At 37.8% G+C, this 12,951-nt stretch overlaps 2 protein-coding genes across 4 annotated transcripts; one reads left to right on the forward strand and one right to left on the reverse strand.

The window, feature by feature from the left end:
• The first annotated feature begins 143 nt into the window (after positions 1 to 143).
• LOC149014185 (protein CURVATURE THYLAKOID 1A, chloroplastic-like) lies at positions 144 to 2,745 on the forward strand. Of its 2 annotated transcripts, none has more exons than XM_089159403.1 (5): positions 144 to 379; positions 1,579 to 1,703; positions 1,907 to 2,014; positions 2,162 to 2,233; positions 2,477 to 2,745. In XM_089159403.1, the coding sequence occupies exons 1-5, from the start codon at positions 220 to 222 to the stop codon at positions 2,540 to 2,542; spliced, it is 531 nt and encodes a 176-aa protein (XP_089015529.1). In that variant the 5' UTR covers positions 144 to 219; the 3' UTR covers positions 2,543 to 2,745. The 2 variants fall into 2 exon arrangements, with proteins under 2 accessions (XP_089015529.1, XP_089015530.1); XM_089159404.1 differs by having other exon boundaries at positions 146 to 379; positions 1,609 to 1,703.
• Positions 2,746 to 3,431: 686 nt separating this feature from the next.
• POB1 (POZ/BTB containing G-protein 1) lies at positions 3,432 to 11,894 on the reverse strand. Of its 2 annotated transcripts, none has more exons than XM_089159402.1 (6): positions 11,310 to 11,894; positions 9,186 to 9,311; positions 6,334 to 6,455; positions 6,188 to 6,251; positions 5,649 to 5,928; positions 3,432 to 4,755 (listed from the first exon to the last, which is right to left on the reverse strand). In XM_089159402.1, exons 1-6 carry the CDS (start codon positions 11,557 to 11,559, stop codon positions 3,942 to 3,944), a joined length of 1,656 nt encoding a protein of 551 aa, XP_089015528.1. In that variant the 5' UTR covers positions 11,560 to 11,894; the 3' UTR covers positions 3,432 to 3,941. The 2 variants fall into 2 exon arrangements, with proteins under 2 accessions (XP_089015528.1, XP_089015527.1); XM_089159401.1 differs by having other exon boundaries at positions 11,307 to 11,894.
• Between the last annotated feature and the right edge of the window lie 1,057 nt (positions 11,895 to 12,951).

Raw genomic sequence — 12,951 nt, forward strand, 5'->3', positions numbered from 1 at the left:
GCAAACGTGGAATTTTAAAGATAGAGAAGAGACCAATCAGAGAGCAGTTTGGTGCCACGTGTCTTAAAAAAGCTGATGAGGTTGAACGTTGAGATGGGGGACGAGAAAGACCACGAGAAACGAGTCGTCGGACGGACAAAGAGAAACGTTAAGTGATTTCGAGCGTGAGAGAGCGAGAGAGAGAGAGAGGGGCTGTGAAAGTTGATCTTGTTGAAGGCCATGGCAGCGATGGCGTACGCAAGCGTCTCTACGATGGCGGTTGCAGGTTTGGGTGCTCGTCTTCCCACGGTCAGGAAGTCTGCACTTTGCTCTCCCCTGCCTTCTCCACCGCTTCACCCTATCGCTTCATCATCTTCCATTTCGTACAAATACTTCTCAGGTAAATCACTTCCTCTTCACCTTCTCTCTTCTTTGAAGCATTTCATCGAGTAGGATTAATGCACCAGTAGTCGTATGGTAGAGGGTAAATGTACATTTGCTCAATTTGCAATTTCTGCTCTAATTTGCACCTCAAGAAGTCGAGATAGAGATTGATACCTTAACAGTCGGTTATTTCCAGACCTGGCTATGTCAAAGCATAGAAGGAACCGAGCCCAATTAACTCCTAAGATCAACAGAAACTTCTAATCTATAGTCTTTCTTTATGTAATTAAAGAAAGGAAAAGGGTCCTTTCTTTCTTCCTTTCTCCTCCCTTAACCCCTAAGATCAACGGAAGCTTCTAATCTACGTCTTTCTTGATATAATTAAAGATCTTCTCCCCCCCCCAACACTCCCTCCCTCCCTCTTTCTTTATGAATCCAGAGTGGGTTGGAATCTTTCAACTAACTTAAGGAGCTAAGGTCAGTAAGTTTGGTGACTTTGTGTTTTCTTAAACCTCAACTCATTGTGTGTGCCAAGGCCCTGTTGATCTTTTGATGGCTTTCCAAAAGTAATGCGCTTCATACTGTGCGGTCACTGGAAAATCTGTTTCCAAACCTTAAGTCCTTCAATGGGGATTTGGACTTTGGAGTAAGCTTAATTACTATTTCGAACTTGAACTCAAAAGAAGACAGAGTGCATAAACTCTGGAATCTGCAATCCAAACAAATTCAACCTTGTTAAACATGTTTAATCTTCAAATAAAATATAAGCAAACTCAGTGACAATGTTTTGTTCAGCTTAAGATATTTAGCATTTTTAAGTTCAACATCTCCTTTATCTTCTGTTACTAAATGTGATATGTCTATAAATTTTACTTTTTCTCCTGATATTATATTTTGTCAACCATTGGCTTAATTCATGTGGTTACTGTATTTTTAAGGGATTTATCCATGTAGGTTTCTTGTTTTGACAAAAGAAACTGTCCTTCCAGTAACCTCCCCTCCCCCAACACCCCCCCCCCAAAAAAAAAAAAAAAAAAAAGAGACACCAAGAAAGAAGGAACAAAAAAACAAAAGGTTCCTGAACTAAATATGAAATAATGTTGGTTCTTCTAATTGTTCATCACTTGGATGTTCTAATTTTATCTGGACATTCAATAGTGTCTCAAAAGAAATTAATCATGTAACATTATACTCTACTCATTGTTAACTGTACAGATGCTTTTTGTTGGTGTTTCTTCAAAACAGAGCCACAAAGGTTTTCTTTGCATCAGATTAGAGCCTCTTCCACTGAAGAGAGCACCGCTGAGGTTGGACAAGTGTTTGAAGACTTGAAAGAAAAGGTGAAAGCCTTCCCAGACCTCTTGGATTGTAGTATTTAGTTATAAATAAGACAGATGGTCAGATGATCGGTTTCCACATGACAATTTTCTCACTAAATTTGAACTGTGTTTTGGCGAATTGTTAGATTGTCGCTTATTTTCTCTATCGATTATATTCCACTAGTGAGCTCTAAATCGAAATCTGCATCTGTTTTTGTAAATAGTGGGATGCAGTTGAAAATAAGTCCACTGTACTTCTCTATGGAGGTGGTGCAATAGTTGCAGTCTGGTTATCTTCAATTGTGGTTGGCGCCATCAACTCGGTTCCTTTGGTATGCATGAATAATTTCTTGCTTTGTCTTGTAATCTGGAACAAATTATTCTGATGATTTCTACCCCTTTGATCATTTCTCTTAAATTTTCAAATGACTGTTTCTGGCCCTTGTAATCTCTGGAATGCATTGCCTTTCTCTTGCCAGCTTCCAAAGATAATGGAGTTAGTAGGGCTTGGATACACTGGATGGTTTGTTTACCGATACCTTCTTTTCAAGGTAAAATCTGAAAAACATTGCTCAAATCAAATCATCGTACAATATGATACATTATGATAATTATACGGTTGCTTCAGTAAGTGTTCCATTTGCAATACTTATTTCCATTTGATAAGATGGGTTTTCAAACACCACAGTTTGTGAGAATCAACAAACATTCTTGAGCAGATCAGATGGTTTTGTAATTGTCATATTACACTATGTATTATACTAATTTTTTTATTTTTTATTTATTATATCCAGTCTAGCAGAAAAGAACTTGCTTCAGATATTGAAGCAGTGAAGAAGAAGATAGCTGGAACTGAGTAGAGATACACATTGGATGACCGTTTATTTTGCATTCAGTTCGCCCATTGATTTTTCTGTGGTTCTTCCCATGGTAACATAACAGGCGCCTGGATCTGTACTAGACACGCTTCCTTTTTCCCCTCATCTTCTCTTGTATCAACCAACTTGTTCTGTGGAATTTAGACAGTTATTTCTTCATAAAGTAACTTGTTTTCCATTCAAAATTTAAAAATATCAAACGCCATGATATGTGATGCTAGGTCTTGGTGTCGAACTGAATTCTTGACTCGTTATTACAGTGGCAGATTTTGAAAGAACTGAATTCAACTCTTACCCAGAATATCGTTAATTCCTTCATACTTCGTGGTTATTGGTCCTCAGCTACTGTAATCACTAATCCACCAGTAGGGCAAGCATCCTTTGGTTAGTTGAACATTACCATGATTTCTGTACTAGGCATAAATTTGATTCAGAGGCGTGTCATAGCTTTTTCTCATCTTGAATTTTCAAAAAATAGAGGTGTTTTAAGATATAATATTAGCCAAACGGGTTCAATCTAAACTGCATAGGCATAAAAAAATAAAAAAATAAGAATCAATTCAAGGAAAATTTTGGTATATTACTGTAAGAGTCGAACCCGCGATCTCACCTTGGTGACTCTTCACTAAGGGGTGCCAGTCATTATCGATTGAAGATTATCTTCAATGCCTTCTTACTGAACCCGAAACACAAAAGGAGTCTTCTGTTCATTTTAATTATCAGCTTTCCTCAGCAACAAGCTAACCAGATGCAACGCCCGAGAAAATTTACGAGGGTTATGCAATATATCGACCATGAGACTTGTGAAAAGGTTACATGTACCAACCACGTATAAAATTTGAATCATATTTCAATCGAGAGACCAATACTATTTTAGAGTTTCCCTTTAAACTATGATCAGTTCAAGCTTGCAGAAATTACTTTATATACATAAAATATGATTAAAGAAACCTGCGTATCACAAAAACCATGTCAAGAAATGCAAGAAGAGCACTGAGACGCCTACTTGAAGACAGTTTTGTTAAAAAACCAAGTCATCTCAGAGAACTTAAGGTTTCAGGAAAGATGGTGGGTAAAGGAAGCCAGAGCTAATGCACACGATGACATCAACCGCACATATCAGATTTCTTCCATTGAATGTCCTGAACAAGGCGCTGCTTAGCACCGTTAACCAGTGACCCGAGTATCGCTGCCCACACCCCACAAAATAGATAGTTTTGCTTTACGGTCATAATCACAATGTTGCCCAGGCGAAGGAAACCAACCCGTTAAAACATCTCGCCTGTAAGGCTGGACCTATTGTCTTCCTGGTGTTTTGCTAGGGCTAAATAAACCAAATCAATCTATTTATCATACGGGGGGTGTAGTACATCTCTCTGCGTTAGTGCTTTATAGTAAGCTCTGCTCGGAGATGGAGAATGCCTTTGATGAAGAACAGGCTGTCGTCAGCCATGAAGGATGTCCATGGTACAGCAAACAGGTTCCGGTACCCAACAGCCTTCCCTCCTGTGAAAGTATAGTTACCTTTGTACTTGCTTTGATACTCCTCTGTAGGCTTTGCCCTAGCCGCAAATTCATAATCAACAGCAAAGCTCACAGAACCCTTCTCCTGCATACCCAAAAATAGCCCAAAGCAATGGAATGAACTCGCCTGGTCCATATTACAGTGAGCTGAAAGGAAGAATCCCTGCCCACCCAAGTGAAATGCCTGTGAATAAACCCTCCCTGATGGAAACAGATTTGCACACTCCTCCCTTTTCAAGTCCAAGTACACCACGCACTGCTGCCTTGGCAGCTCAAATTCCACAACCTTAACTGGACGGTACTTATAGGCTCTCTCCACAAAATGACGGCTACTGGCAGCGCTAACCTCAGCAGCCAAAGAACGTTGTCTGTGAGGGGCCTCAGCCTTGAAAAACAGGGCCTCAAGGACAACTTTTGATGCTAGCTCATGATCAAAATCATTGCAGGTAAGGACCTTCTTCAGCTTCCGGCAGGTCATGTACGGGAAGCGAATGAGACGGCCCAAACGAGTGCCCAAGAGCTCCCGTCGCTCTTCTAGTTTGGGATACTGCGCCCGGGCCCATTTCAGCACAAAATCATAGACTGCATCCTCTGATGCCACCTGGAGATCGTCACTGGACAATACAGCTTCAATTCCTGCTAGTGGCAAGTTCATCACTTCATCTTGAAACCTGGTAGAGCAATAATAATATTATGAAACTTATCCATCGTGGATGATCAAACACAGCAGATTCATAATCCAGAAAGGGAAGATAAAGATGTCAATGACATGCAAAGAAATCTGCTTCAATGTCATGAGAAAGTGTTTAGTATCCACATTTGTGCAGTGAAGTAACCAAAAACAGCCAACCCTGGCCCGTTCAGTGACAAGTTCCATAAGGCTGCGTTTGTTTGCTGGAATAAAGATGGGGTGGGAAAAAAGGGGTGGGAAAATTCTTGAAAAACGTGTAGATTTCTTACTTTTCTTTTAAATACCAAAATGGTATATTGTTTGGTTGCTTGGGGTGGGAAAGTGGGAGACAAGTTTCATTGAATCAAGGAACCTTGTCTGCTGACGTGGCAGCCCAACTTTCCCACCCCATGCTATTTTAAAACCCCACATATTTGGTGGGACTTTGTGGGAAATTTGGGAAAAGTAAAAAGTGGGACCCACCACTATCACTTTTCCACAAAACCCTTTCCTTTCCTTTCCTTTCCTTCTCCCTCACCCCACTACACATGGGACCCACATGTTTTTTTTTTCCACCCCTTTTTTCCCACCCCACCTTTGCAAACAAACTCAGCCTAAATGTTGTCTCAAGTGGTTTTGCCATCCGTTGTGGAGGCCCAGGACGCCCCAGCAGGAAGCAATCTGATCCCAATTGAAGGATGTAGAGAACCCAATCATGCTGGTATTAAGTCTAATGGTTCTTACCATTGTCAAGTATTGATAACCAAAGTTTGGAAAACAAGGGAGGAGGAATACAGACCACCATGGTTTTATTTTAAGCTTAATGAAGAAAATGATTAAAACAAAGATGAACGAAACACAGAAAACAGAGTATCATGGAACAGGATAGCTCACTTGGTTATGTCCTTGTAACGTGCAGCGAGATACTGCTTCGCTGCATCAGTCAAAGGTTGAACTGCTTCAGCCATTAAAACACTGGAAGGAAGCTCCAGATAGAGTAATGCTGACTCAGGTGTCATGGGAAGGTTCCGTAGCAGACGGCTACAGTATCTCATGCATGAAGCCACCTCAAATTTGTCAGCAGCCATCAGTATGTCCAGCAAAGCAGGAGCAGTTGTTGTAGATAGGGTATTGCTGTACATAAAATTAAGGAGCTCCATAAGAGCAGCTTCCTCTGTCCAAATGAAAAAATGCAAAAGTAGTAAGCATTTCATGTTCAATCACACAAACCATGTATACTTCATATGGCATTAGGGTGACAATGCAATAACAAGAACAAGTCCAGTAGAAACCTCAAAAGGCTTTAAATGCCACATAAACAAGCCTCAGAAACAAGTATCCCATATTTCTTGGGATATGAACCAAGCATTAACAATTACATTAAAAAAATTAAAAATTAAAAACAAAATGGAGTGTAGTCTTCCTGTCACTACCAGAGGCATTAATCCGAAGTGTTACATGTCTTTGTTCTGATTCTCTCATCCCATTTGAGAATAGCTACCAAAGCAAAACAAAATAAAATTAGAACAGATCAAACAGTAATTCAGAAAGGAATATGGTTTAAGAGTTAGATATTTACCTTATAGAAAAAAGGACTTTTTGCTGCTAAAATTGGAGAACTAATGTGTATGCACCGGACTTTCAGGACCGTTGTACAGTCCATGCTCCATGACAAATCATTGCAGTTCACATCCTCATCACCTATAAAAGATATAAGCTGTTTCAATATTTGCACCTTGATACTGGAGTGTGATGTGAGATATGAAAAAAGGAAGCAGCATAAATTCGATTGAAGAACAAATATAAACAAATAGAATAAAATAAATATAAAAGAATGAAATTAATAAAATTAAGTAGAGTCAAAAAAAAATCATCTATGTAAATAACCAACTCCAATTAGCACCTTTAACAAACACATATGACTAAGTTCACTAACAAGAAATGAATGGTAGGTTTGCTAAAAGGTAAGAAATCCAAGTATCTTGAACTTCCTCATCAGCAGATCCAGTTGTATATAAATTTAAAAAAATTTGATAAATCATTGATTCATTTGGTATCTAAAACATTTACTACATTAGTTTATAAATTTAGTTTATATGTATATTTTTACTAGATCGAACATGTATGACACTCACAAGTTTATAGACCCAATGTCCCATTCAGTAAAGATTTATGATACATAGTATAGAATGTAGTCAACGTGTACAAGCCTGCCCCACAGATGTATTAGAAATGATACCTTGGGACGGATGTAAACCTACAGAAATTGCCTCCGCTCCAAGAAAAGAGGATTGGGTAGGTCGTAAGAGATGTGAATTGTCCACAACAGATTTACTGACTGTTTGGGTCTTATTTATGGCATGAGACAACTAGAAGTATGGTCTAGCTTATTAATATGTTCAAGAAAACTCTTATCTAGTTGAATCTGTTTGATTTCTATTTAGCAACAAAACCCAAACTCAAAATATTATATTTTTTATTATTCCTATTTTGAGTACAGGTTATCCTGGTCAAAGCATATCTTGCTTTTACCACAAATTCTTTTCCTTGGCTAACAATAACTTTGGTTTTTCCGATTTCCTTGGGTTCTTTAATTTTTTTCTTCCTCAGAGGAAACAAAGTGATTTGCTGGTATACTTTATGTAAATGCATTCTGCTATCATTTCAAATTTGACGATCCATTAATCCAACTCAAGGAGGATTCTAAATGGATAAATATTCTATATTCACTGGAGATCAGCAATTGATGGAGTTTCCATTTTATTGACAGGATTTATTACAACTTTAGCTATTTTAGCAGCTTGGCCGGTTACTCAAGATTCATGATTATTCTATTTCTTGATGTTAGCAATGTACAGCAGTCAAATAGGATCATTTTCTACATCAACTTCAGAAAGTTCTATGCATTAAGCCACTTGTATGAGTTTTATGCACCTAAATCTACTGGACTAAACCAACATCCAAACCCAAATCGTCAAAATACCCCTAATGTTAGACTACCTGAATTTGAATGTTCTTACATGGTCCTAGCAATGTTCGAAATTTCGGCAAGTTTCACAAGTTAGCCCTCTAGTGAACCCGGCGAACTGGCGAAATTTTGCCGAATTTTCGGCAAATATGGCCAGATTTTGACCCCCAATTTCCGGGGTATTTTAGGGCAGTTTGGGCCAAAATTTAGTGTATAACCTAATTTGATGTCAATACTCGATAAATTTGAATTATTTCCTATAAATTATTCCATGCAAATTATCTTTCCTAGCCACATTTATCATGTTACCTTCTGAGGCCTAAATCACTAGGACATAATTTTTGGAAATATTATCCATTGACCTTGAAGATTCCATTACAAAATCCCTTCATAATTTGAATTGTTTCCATAAATTTTTTCATGTATACTCTTCCCTAACCACATTTGGCATGTTGCCTTTTGAGGCCTAAATCACTGGATATAATTAATAATATTGTTCATTGATCTTAAAGATTTTGCTACAAAATGTCTTCCTAATTTGAATTATTTCCATAAATTATTCTATGTAGATTCTCCTCCCTAACCACATTTGGCACATTACCTTTTGAGGCTTGAATCATTGGGACAGAATTGGTAAGATTGTCCATTGACCTTGAAGATTCCGCTATAGAATCACGAGAGAAATCACCTAAAATCACGAGAAATCGCCAAAATATCACAAAAAAATGAGATATCGGTGATATCTCGATCGATTCGGTGATTTCTTGCTTATCTCGGTTTCGCTTGGGGAAAACTTTCGATAGTCACTGAAGCGGCCGAAATTCGATGACATGTTTTACTTTGGGTCCTAGGTAAGTGCGTAAGTGCACAACTGGAAAAGACAAAGGTCTTTCCACTTCTGTCGTTCAAGAACAAAGACATTCCACCTAATTCTTTTGAGTCCCAGCCCGGTTTTTCCCCACTAACCAATTATGTTACCACCACTGAGCAAACTTTTTTTTTTTTTTTGGGGGGGGGGGGGGGACACCTAAAGAATTTTACTAGTTGGCAAGTTGATGGGTGCTATTCATTTTTTTTTATATCATTTTAGTTTTCTTCATCAAATTAACCATATGGTGCTTAGACTTTTCTGATGTTAATCTACAATTTCCTACTTCTCCAGGAATTTTTCTTCTTACATTTATTTCACTTTCCAAACTAATTCTAATCAACTGCAATGCAGTACCATCTGCAATGATTCCTCTTTGCATGCAAAGAAGTGGTTTTGCACAGGAATATCATTTAAAATGATACAGCACTTCAAAATGATCTATTATGAAATCAATAATATGTAAGACACAGTAACAGCAGCAACTTATTATGTGTTGTGGTGGGGTTTACTTTTTTATGGGAGATATTGGGGGGGGGGGGGGGGAAGCAAAACAGAACAACTGTACAAAGTCTACTTGAGGGCAGTCCGATACCTGGAGGTGATTCTTCCATCATTGCCACAACTTCCTCATCTTGATTTTCATATGCCACACCATCCTCTGTATCAGGAAGACCGACATTCAAAACCTGCTCCTCCCGGAATACGGCAATATCCACCGCTGAAGATAAAAGTAACAAACTACTATGATCACTAAAATCAATTAGCACTTGGGCATCACAAAATTCTAAACAACTAATTAATGCATGACACAGCAAGCACGAGAAAGCATAAATTGAACAGTTATGATGTTCCAAGAATTACAGGGGCTATCAAGAGAAAAACATGAATAAGATCCATCACAGATTCATCTGATCAATTCTGGGAGCTTTTTTCACCAACAGGTACTGTTTACTGTTATGATAAAACTGGAAGTTCTCATACATTTCGAGAATGATGATGATTATGATAATATCGGCAATAAGAAATAACAAGGCCCCTAATAACTTACAGTCTGCAACGTAGCTCAACTACCAGTATACTGAGAGTACATCATTCTACGGATGAAAGAGCCACTGAAAACTATGGATGCATAATGAAACACTCCAATGATTCTGAGCCCCAGCTCAAGAGAAATCCCTTGTAAAACACTGACATGTTGTATAAATACAAATTTAGAATTCCACGAAGTAAATAAGGGGTAATAATGCCAACAAAGACAAGTATAGAAGGTTGTTCTTTCCTCGGAATTGACGGCCTTTTATTGTGTGTCTTTATTATGTGAGGTAGCATTGTCTTCTTTCACTTTCAACATATGGATGAAGCTGTACACAGAAGCTTAACTTGTTTTATTTGTTGTAGCATCACCCATGCAATTAGTATTAAGCCAACAGAGAGAAAGAACAGAAACTTAAAAATTATACTGTTAAGGGCCATTAAATATTTCTGTTCATATTTCTTTCTGAAAAATTAGTTAAGCAGTTGTATGGTAACGTTTCCGTTCATATTTGCGTTTTCATGTTTCTCACTGTTTCTGGGCCAAAATCATGTATGGTGTTACATTGGGGAAAAAAAGTTTCCTTAACAAACAAACAAAAGAGTGAAACAAGAAAGATTCTTTGAGTTTTTAGGGTTTCAAAATAAGATAAGTTTTGATGTCAAAAAGACAATAATGCTGCCGTTGGAAGACAGCGTTTCTACGCCTTTTCAAAAGAAACAGTCTTTTTGTGTTTAAGTGGGCTCAAAACTGTGCCAAGGTGCTGGTTTGTTTAAAAAATGAGAAGGTATAAAAAAACACAAAGAATTGACCAGATTACACATAAATGATTTGCAACCCCCCAAAATAAATAAATAAATAAATAAAAGAAGAAGAAGCCCACTACAACACAAGAAACAGGAATGTCATGCAACGCCTAAATGTATCCATTTTCTCATTTTTATCCATCCCTCTACATTAAAGCATGTCATGTAATATCAGATATTGCTTCTTTTAAGGGTGAAAACCATCCAAGGTTAGATTTTTATATAAAACGAACATTCTCTCCCAGATACGACCATCAAACGTTGGCTCAAGTTTGCAATCACCAACTCCTCTTAGTGAACAGGTCAGGGTTCTCTGATGGTATTGTAATAGTGTCCACCCCCTTTTCCCACTAAGTTAGCACCCTTAATAAAAATCAAAAAAATTAAAACAAACAAAAATAAAATAAAAATATCTCTCCCGCGCGCTACGCACATATACACGAAGCGATGGGCTTCCAGAAACACTTCTACAATTGATGATTAATCCTCTAGGTGCAACGGAACTTTAACGTCGTATTTTCAGATTCGACGAATTCTCAGCGTGCAGCTGATTTTTCCGTCATCCAACTTCATCAGGAGCAAAGATCTTAGCAAAGTCATAACAAAGAAGAAATTGGAAAGTTGGAGAAAAGAGATGTATTATAAATTGGTAACAATGGTTCCTAGATTATCATTTTCTCATCATCCTAGAAAATTAAAACAACCTAGGCATGTGTTAATCACAATCAGACCACCCGAGAAAGAGACTTTTGTGTTCAAGCATGAACGAAAGAAAACACTGTTTGTGAATGTTGTTCTTCATATTTATTGACTGCTGTAGTTGGGATAAGGCTGAGTAGTACTTGTTATCGTAAAACGAAAGAAAAATACTAACCACCTTCCTTCTTGATCTCCTCCCTTCTTCGCTTCCGGTTGCGAGCCCAATCAGCAATGGAATTACAACCTTCTCCGTCAGATTTGTTTTCAGGCAGCCCCGCCATGATCTCGATTCGAAGAACACGATCAGAGAAATTGCTGTCATTAAACGCAAAACCAAAATCACCATCTGAACTAGCGTGACCATCAGGCGCGAAATCAGAGTCCATGATGGTTCGGGGATCGAATAGATCCGTGCTCGAATCTTTCATACTCCTGAAGACTAGAAATTATCCGAACATCAGCGATCAAGCTGAGGAAGAAGCAAAGAGGAAGAACAACAGATGGTAACCCTTTCTCTAACCCTAACCCTAATCTTGTGTGCAGATATGGAAGAAACGCCTTTCGAAGACAGAAATTGAACAGTGAGAATCAAATAAACTAAATATAGAAGAGATGAGAAGGAACGAGAGAAAGAGATATATATCTGCCCATCTAACTCCAGAGTCTCGACAGCCAAACTGCGTCAAGCAGAGAAAACAGCGAACATGACCCGAAGCTTCTGCTGCTGGTCCGTTCCGTTCCTGCGAGTTTTTTTTTTTTTTTTTTAACCACTAATCTGTCGTATCCCGTGAACCAGAAAAAAGGGTGTCCTGTCCATTGAAATCTATCCATCCATTTGAGATCAAGCCACCGCACATTAATTTTATAGGATAGCCCCGTCACCGTCCTTTTTTATTAAAAACAAATTCATTCCTGCCTTTCCTTGCCTTTTCTTTTTCTTTCTCTTTTTTTTTTTTTTTTTAAATCTGAAAATGTAAAATATGAGTGGTTTGTTTGGTAAATAGAATATATATGGTTGAAAATGTCCTCATTGGTGTTCGACGCACATGCCAATTGACCAATAGGAATACATGTATTAGCATTGAATTGGATTGTGTCCGGGTGCAAAAGTCATGTTGATCGTAGACCACGACCAATAGCGTTTCTCATGGTGAATTTTTTGTGTGTTTTTTCAACTCAAGTGTTTTTTTTTTTTTTTTTGGGAATTTAATAAATTGGAAAAACAAATTGCTTGAAATGCTAAGGATTATTTATCTGATAATAAATAATAATAGATATTTACGTATCAATATCATTAATTACATCTGTATCGGTTAAATTTATTCATAAACTCTATTAATATCAATTGAGATAGAAGATTCCTAGATATGGAATAACATTAATCATGAAGTTAGCATACCACCTTAGTTTATCCCTAGACTAATTAGAGATATTTTGACCAAGTAGTTCAAACTCCAAGCTATACTGAATTTATCTATAAATCAGACATTCAATCAAAATAAAAAAAAAAAAATTTGTTCTCACGGTTTGGTCACGAGATCTTCCCAGTTGTCAAAGACCAACACTCAAAGAATTTGCTATCATCACTTGCTTGCCTTGTATATGGCAAAGAAAGCAAGATGGTGAGCCACATACTCTTTTGTTACCCCAATGCGTTCATTACTTGGAAGACATCACCATTGCACGTGGAGACATTGATGTTTATTAGGTTTAGTATCCAAGATTGGGTTTTCCTCATTTTATGCCATTTTAAACTTGATGAAGTCCCAATGAATTCCACCACATTTGAGGGGCACACAATATGTACGGTTGCAACAGAG

Source organism: Hakea prostrata, chromosome 6, assembly GCF_041222555.1.
Source record: "Hakea prostrata isolate BN-2017 chromosome 6, UWA_Hpros_2, whole genome shotgun sequence".
Taxonomy (NCBI): Eukaryota; Viridiplantae; Streptophyta; class Magnoliopsida; order Proteales; family Proteaceae; genus Hakea; species Hakea prostrata.

Coding starts and splice junctions, on each gene's coding strand:
- POB1 (XM_089159401.1), bottom strand. CDS start 11,559: ATGAAAGATTCGAGCACGGATCTATTCGATCCCCGAACCATCATGGAC. Junction 6,456..9,185: donor GATGGAAGAATCACCTCCAG/GTATCGGACTGC, acceptor TATCTTTTATAG/GTGATGAGGATGTGAACTGC. Junction 5,929..6,187: donor ACTTCGGATTAATGCCTCTG/GTAGTGACAGGA, acceptor TCATTTGGACAG/AGGAAGCTGCTCTTATGGAG.
- LOC149014185 (XM_089159403.1), top strand. CDS start 220: ATGGCAGCGATGGCGTACGCAAGCGTCTCTACGATGGCGGTTGCAGGT. Junction 380..1,578: donor TTCGTACAAATACTTCTCAG/GTAAATCACTTC, acceptor TTAACTGTACAG/ATGCTTTTTGTTGGTGTTTC. Junction 2,234..2,476: donor ACCGATACCTTCTTTTCAAG/GTAAAATCTGAA, acceptor TATTATATCCAG/TCTAGCAGAAAAGAACTTGC.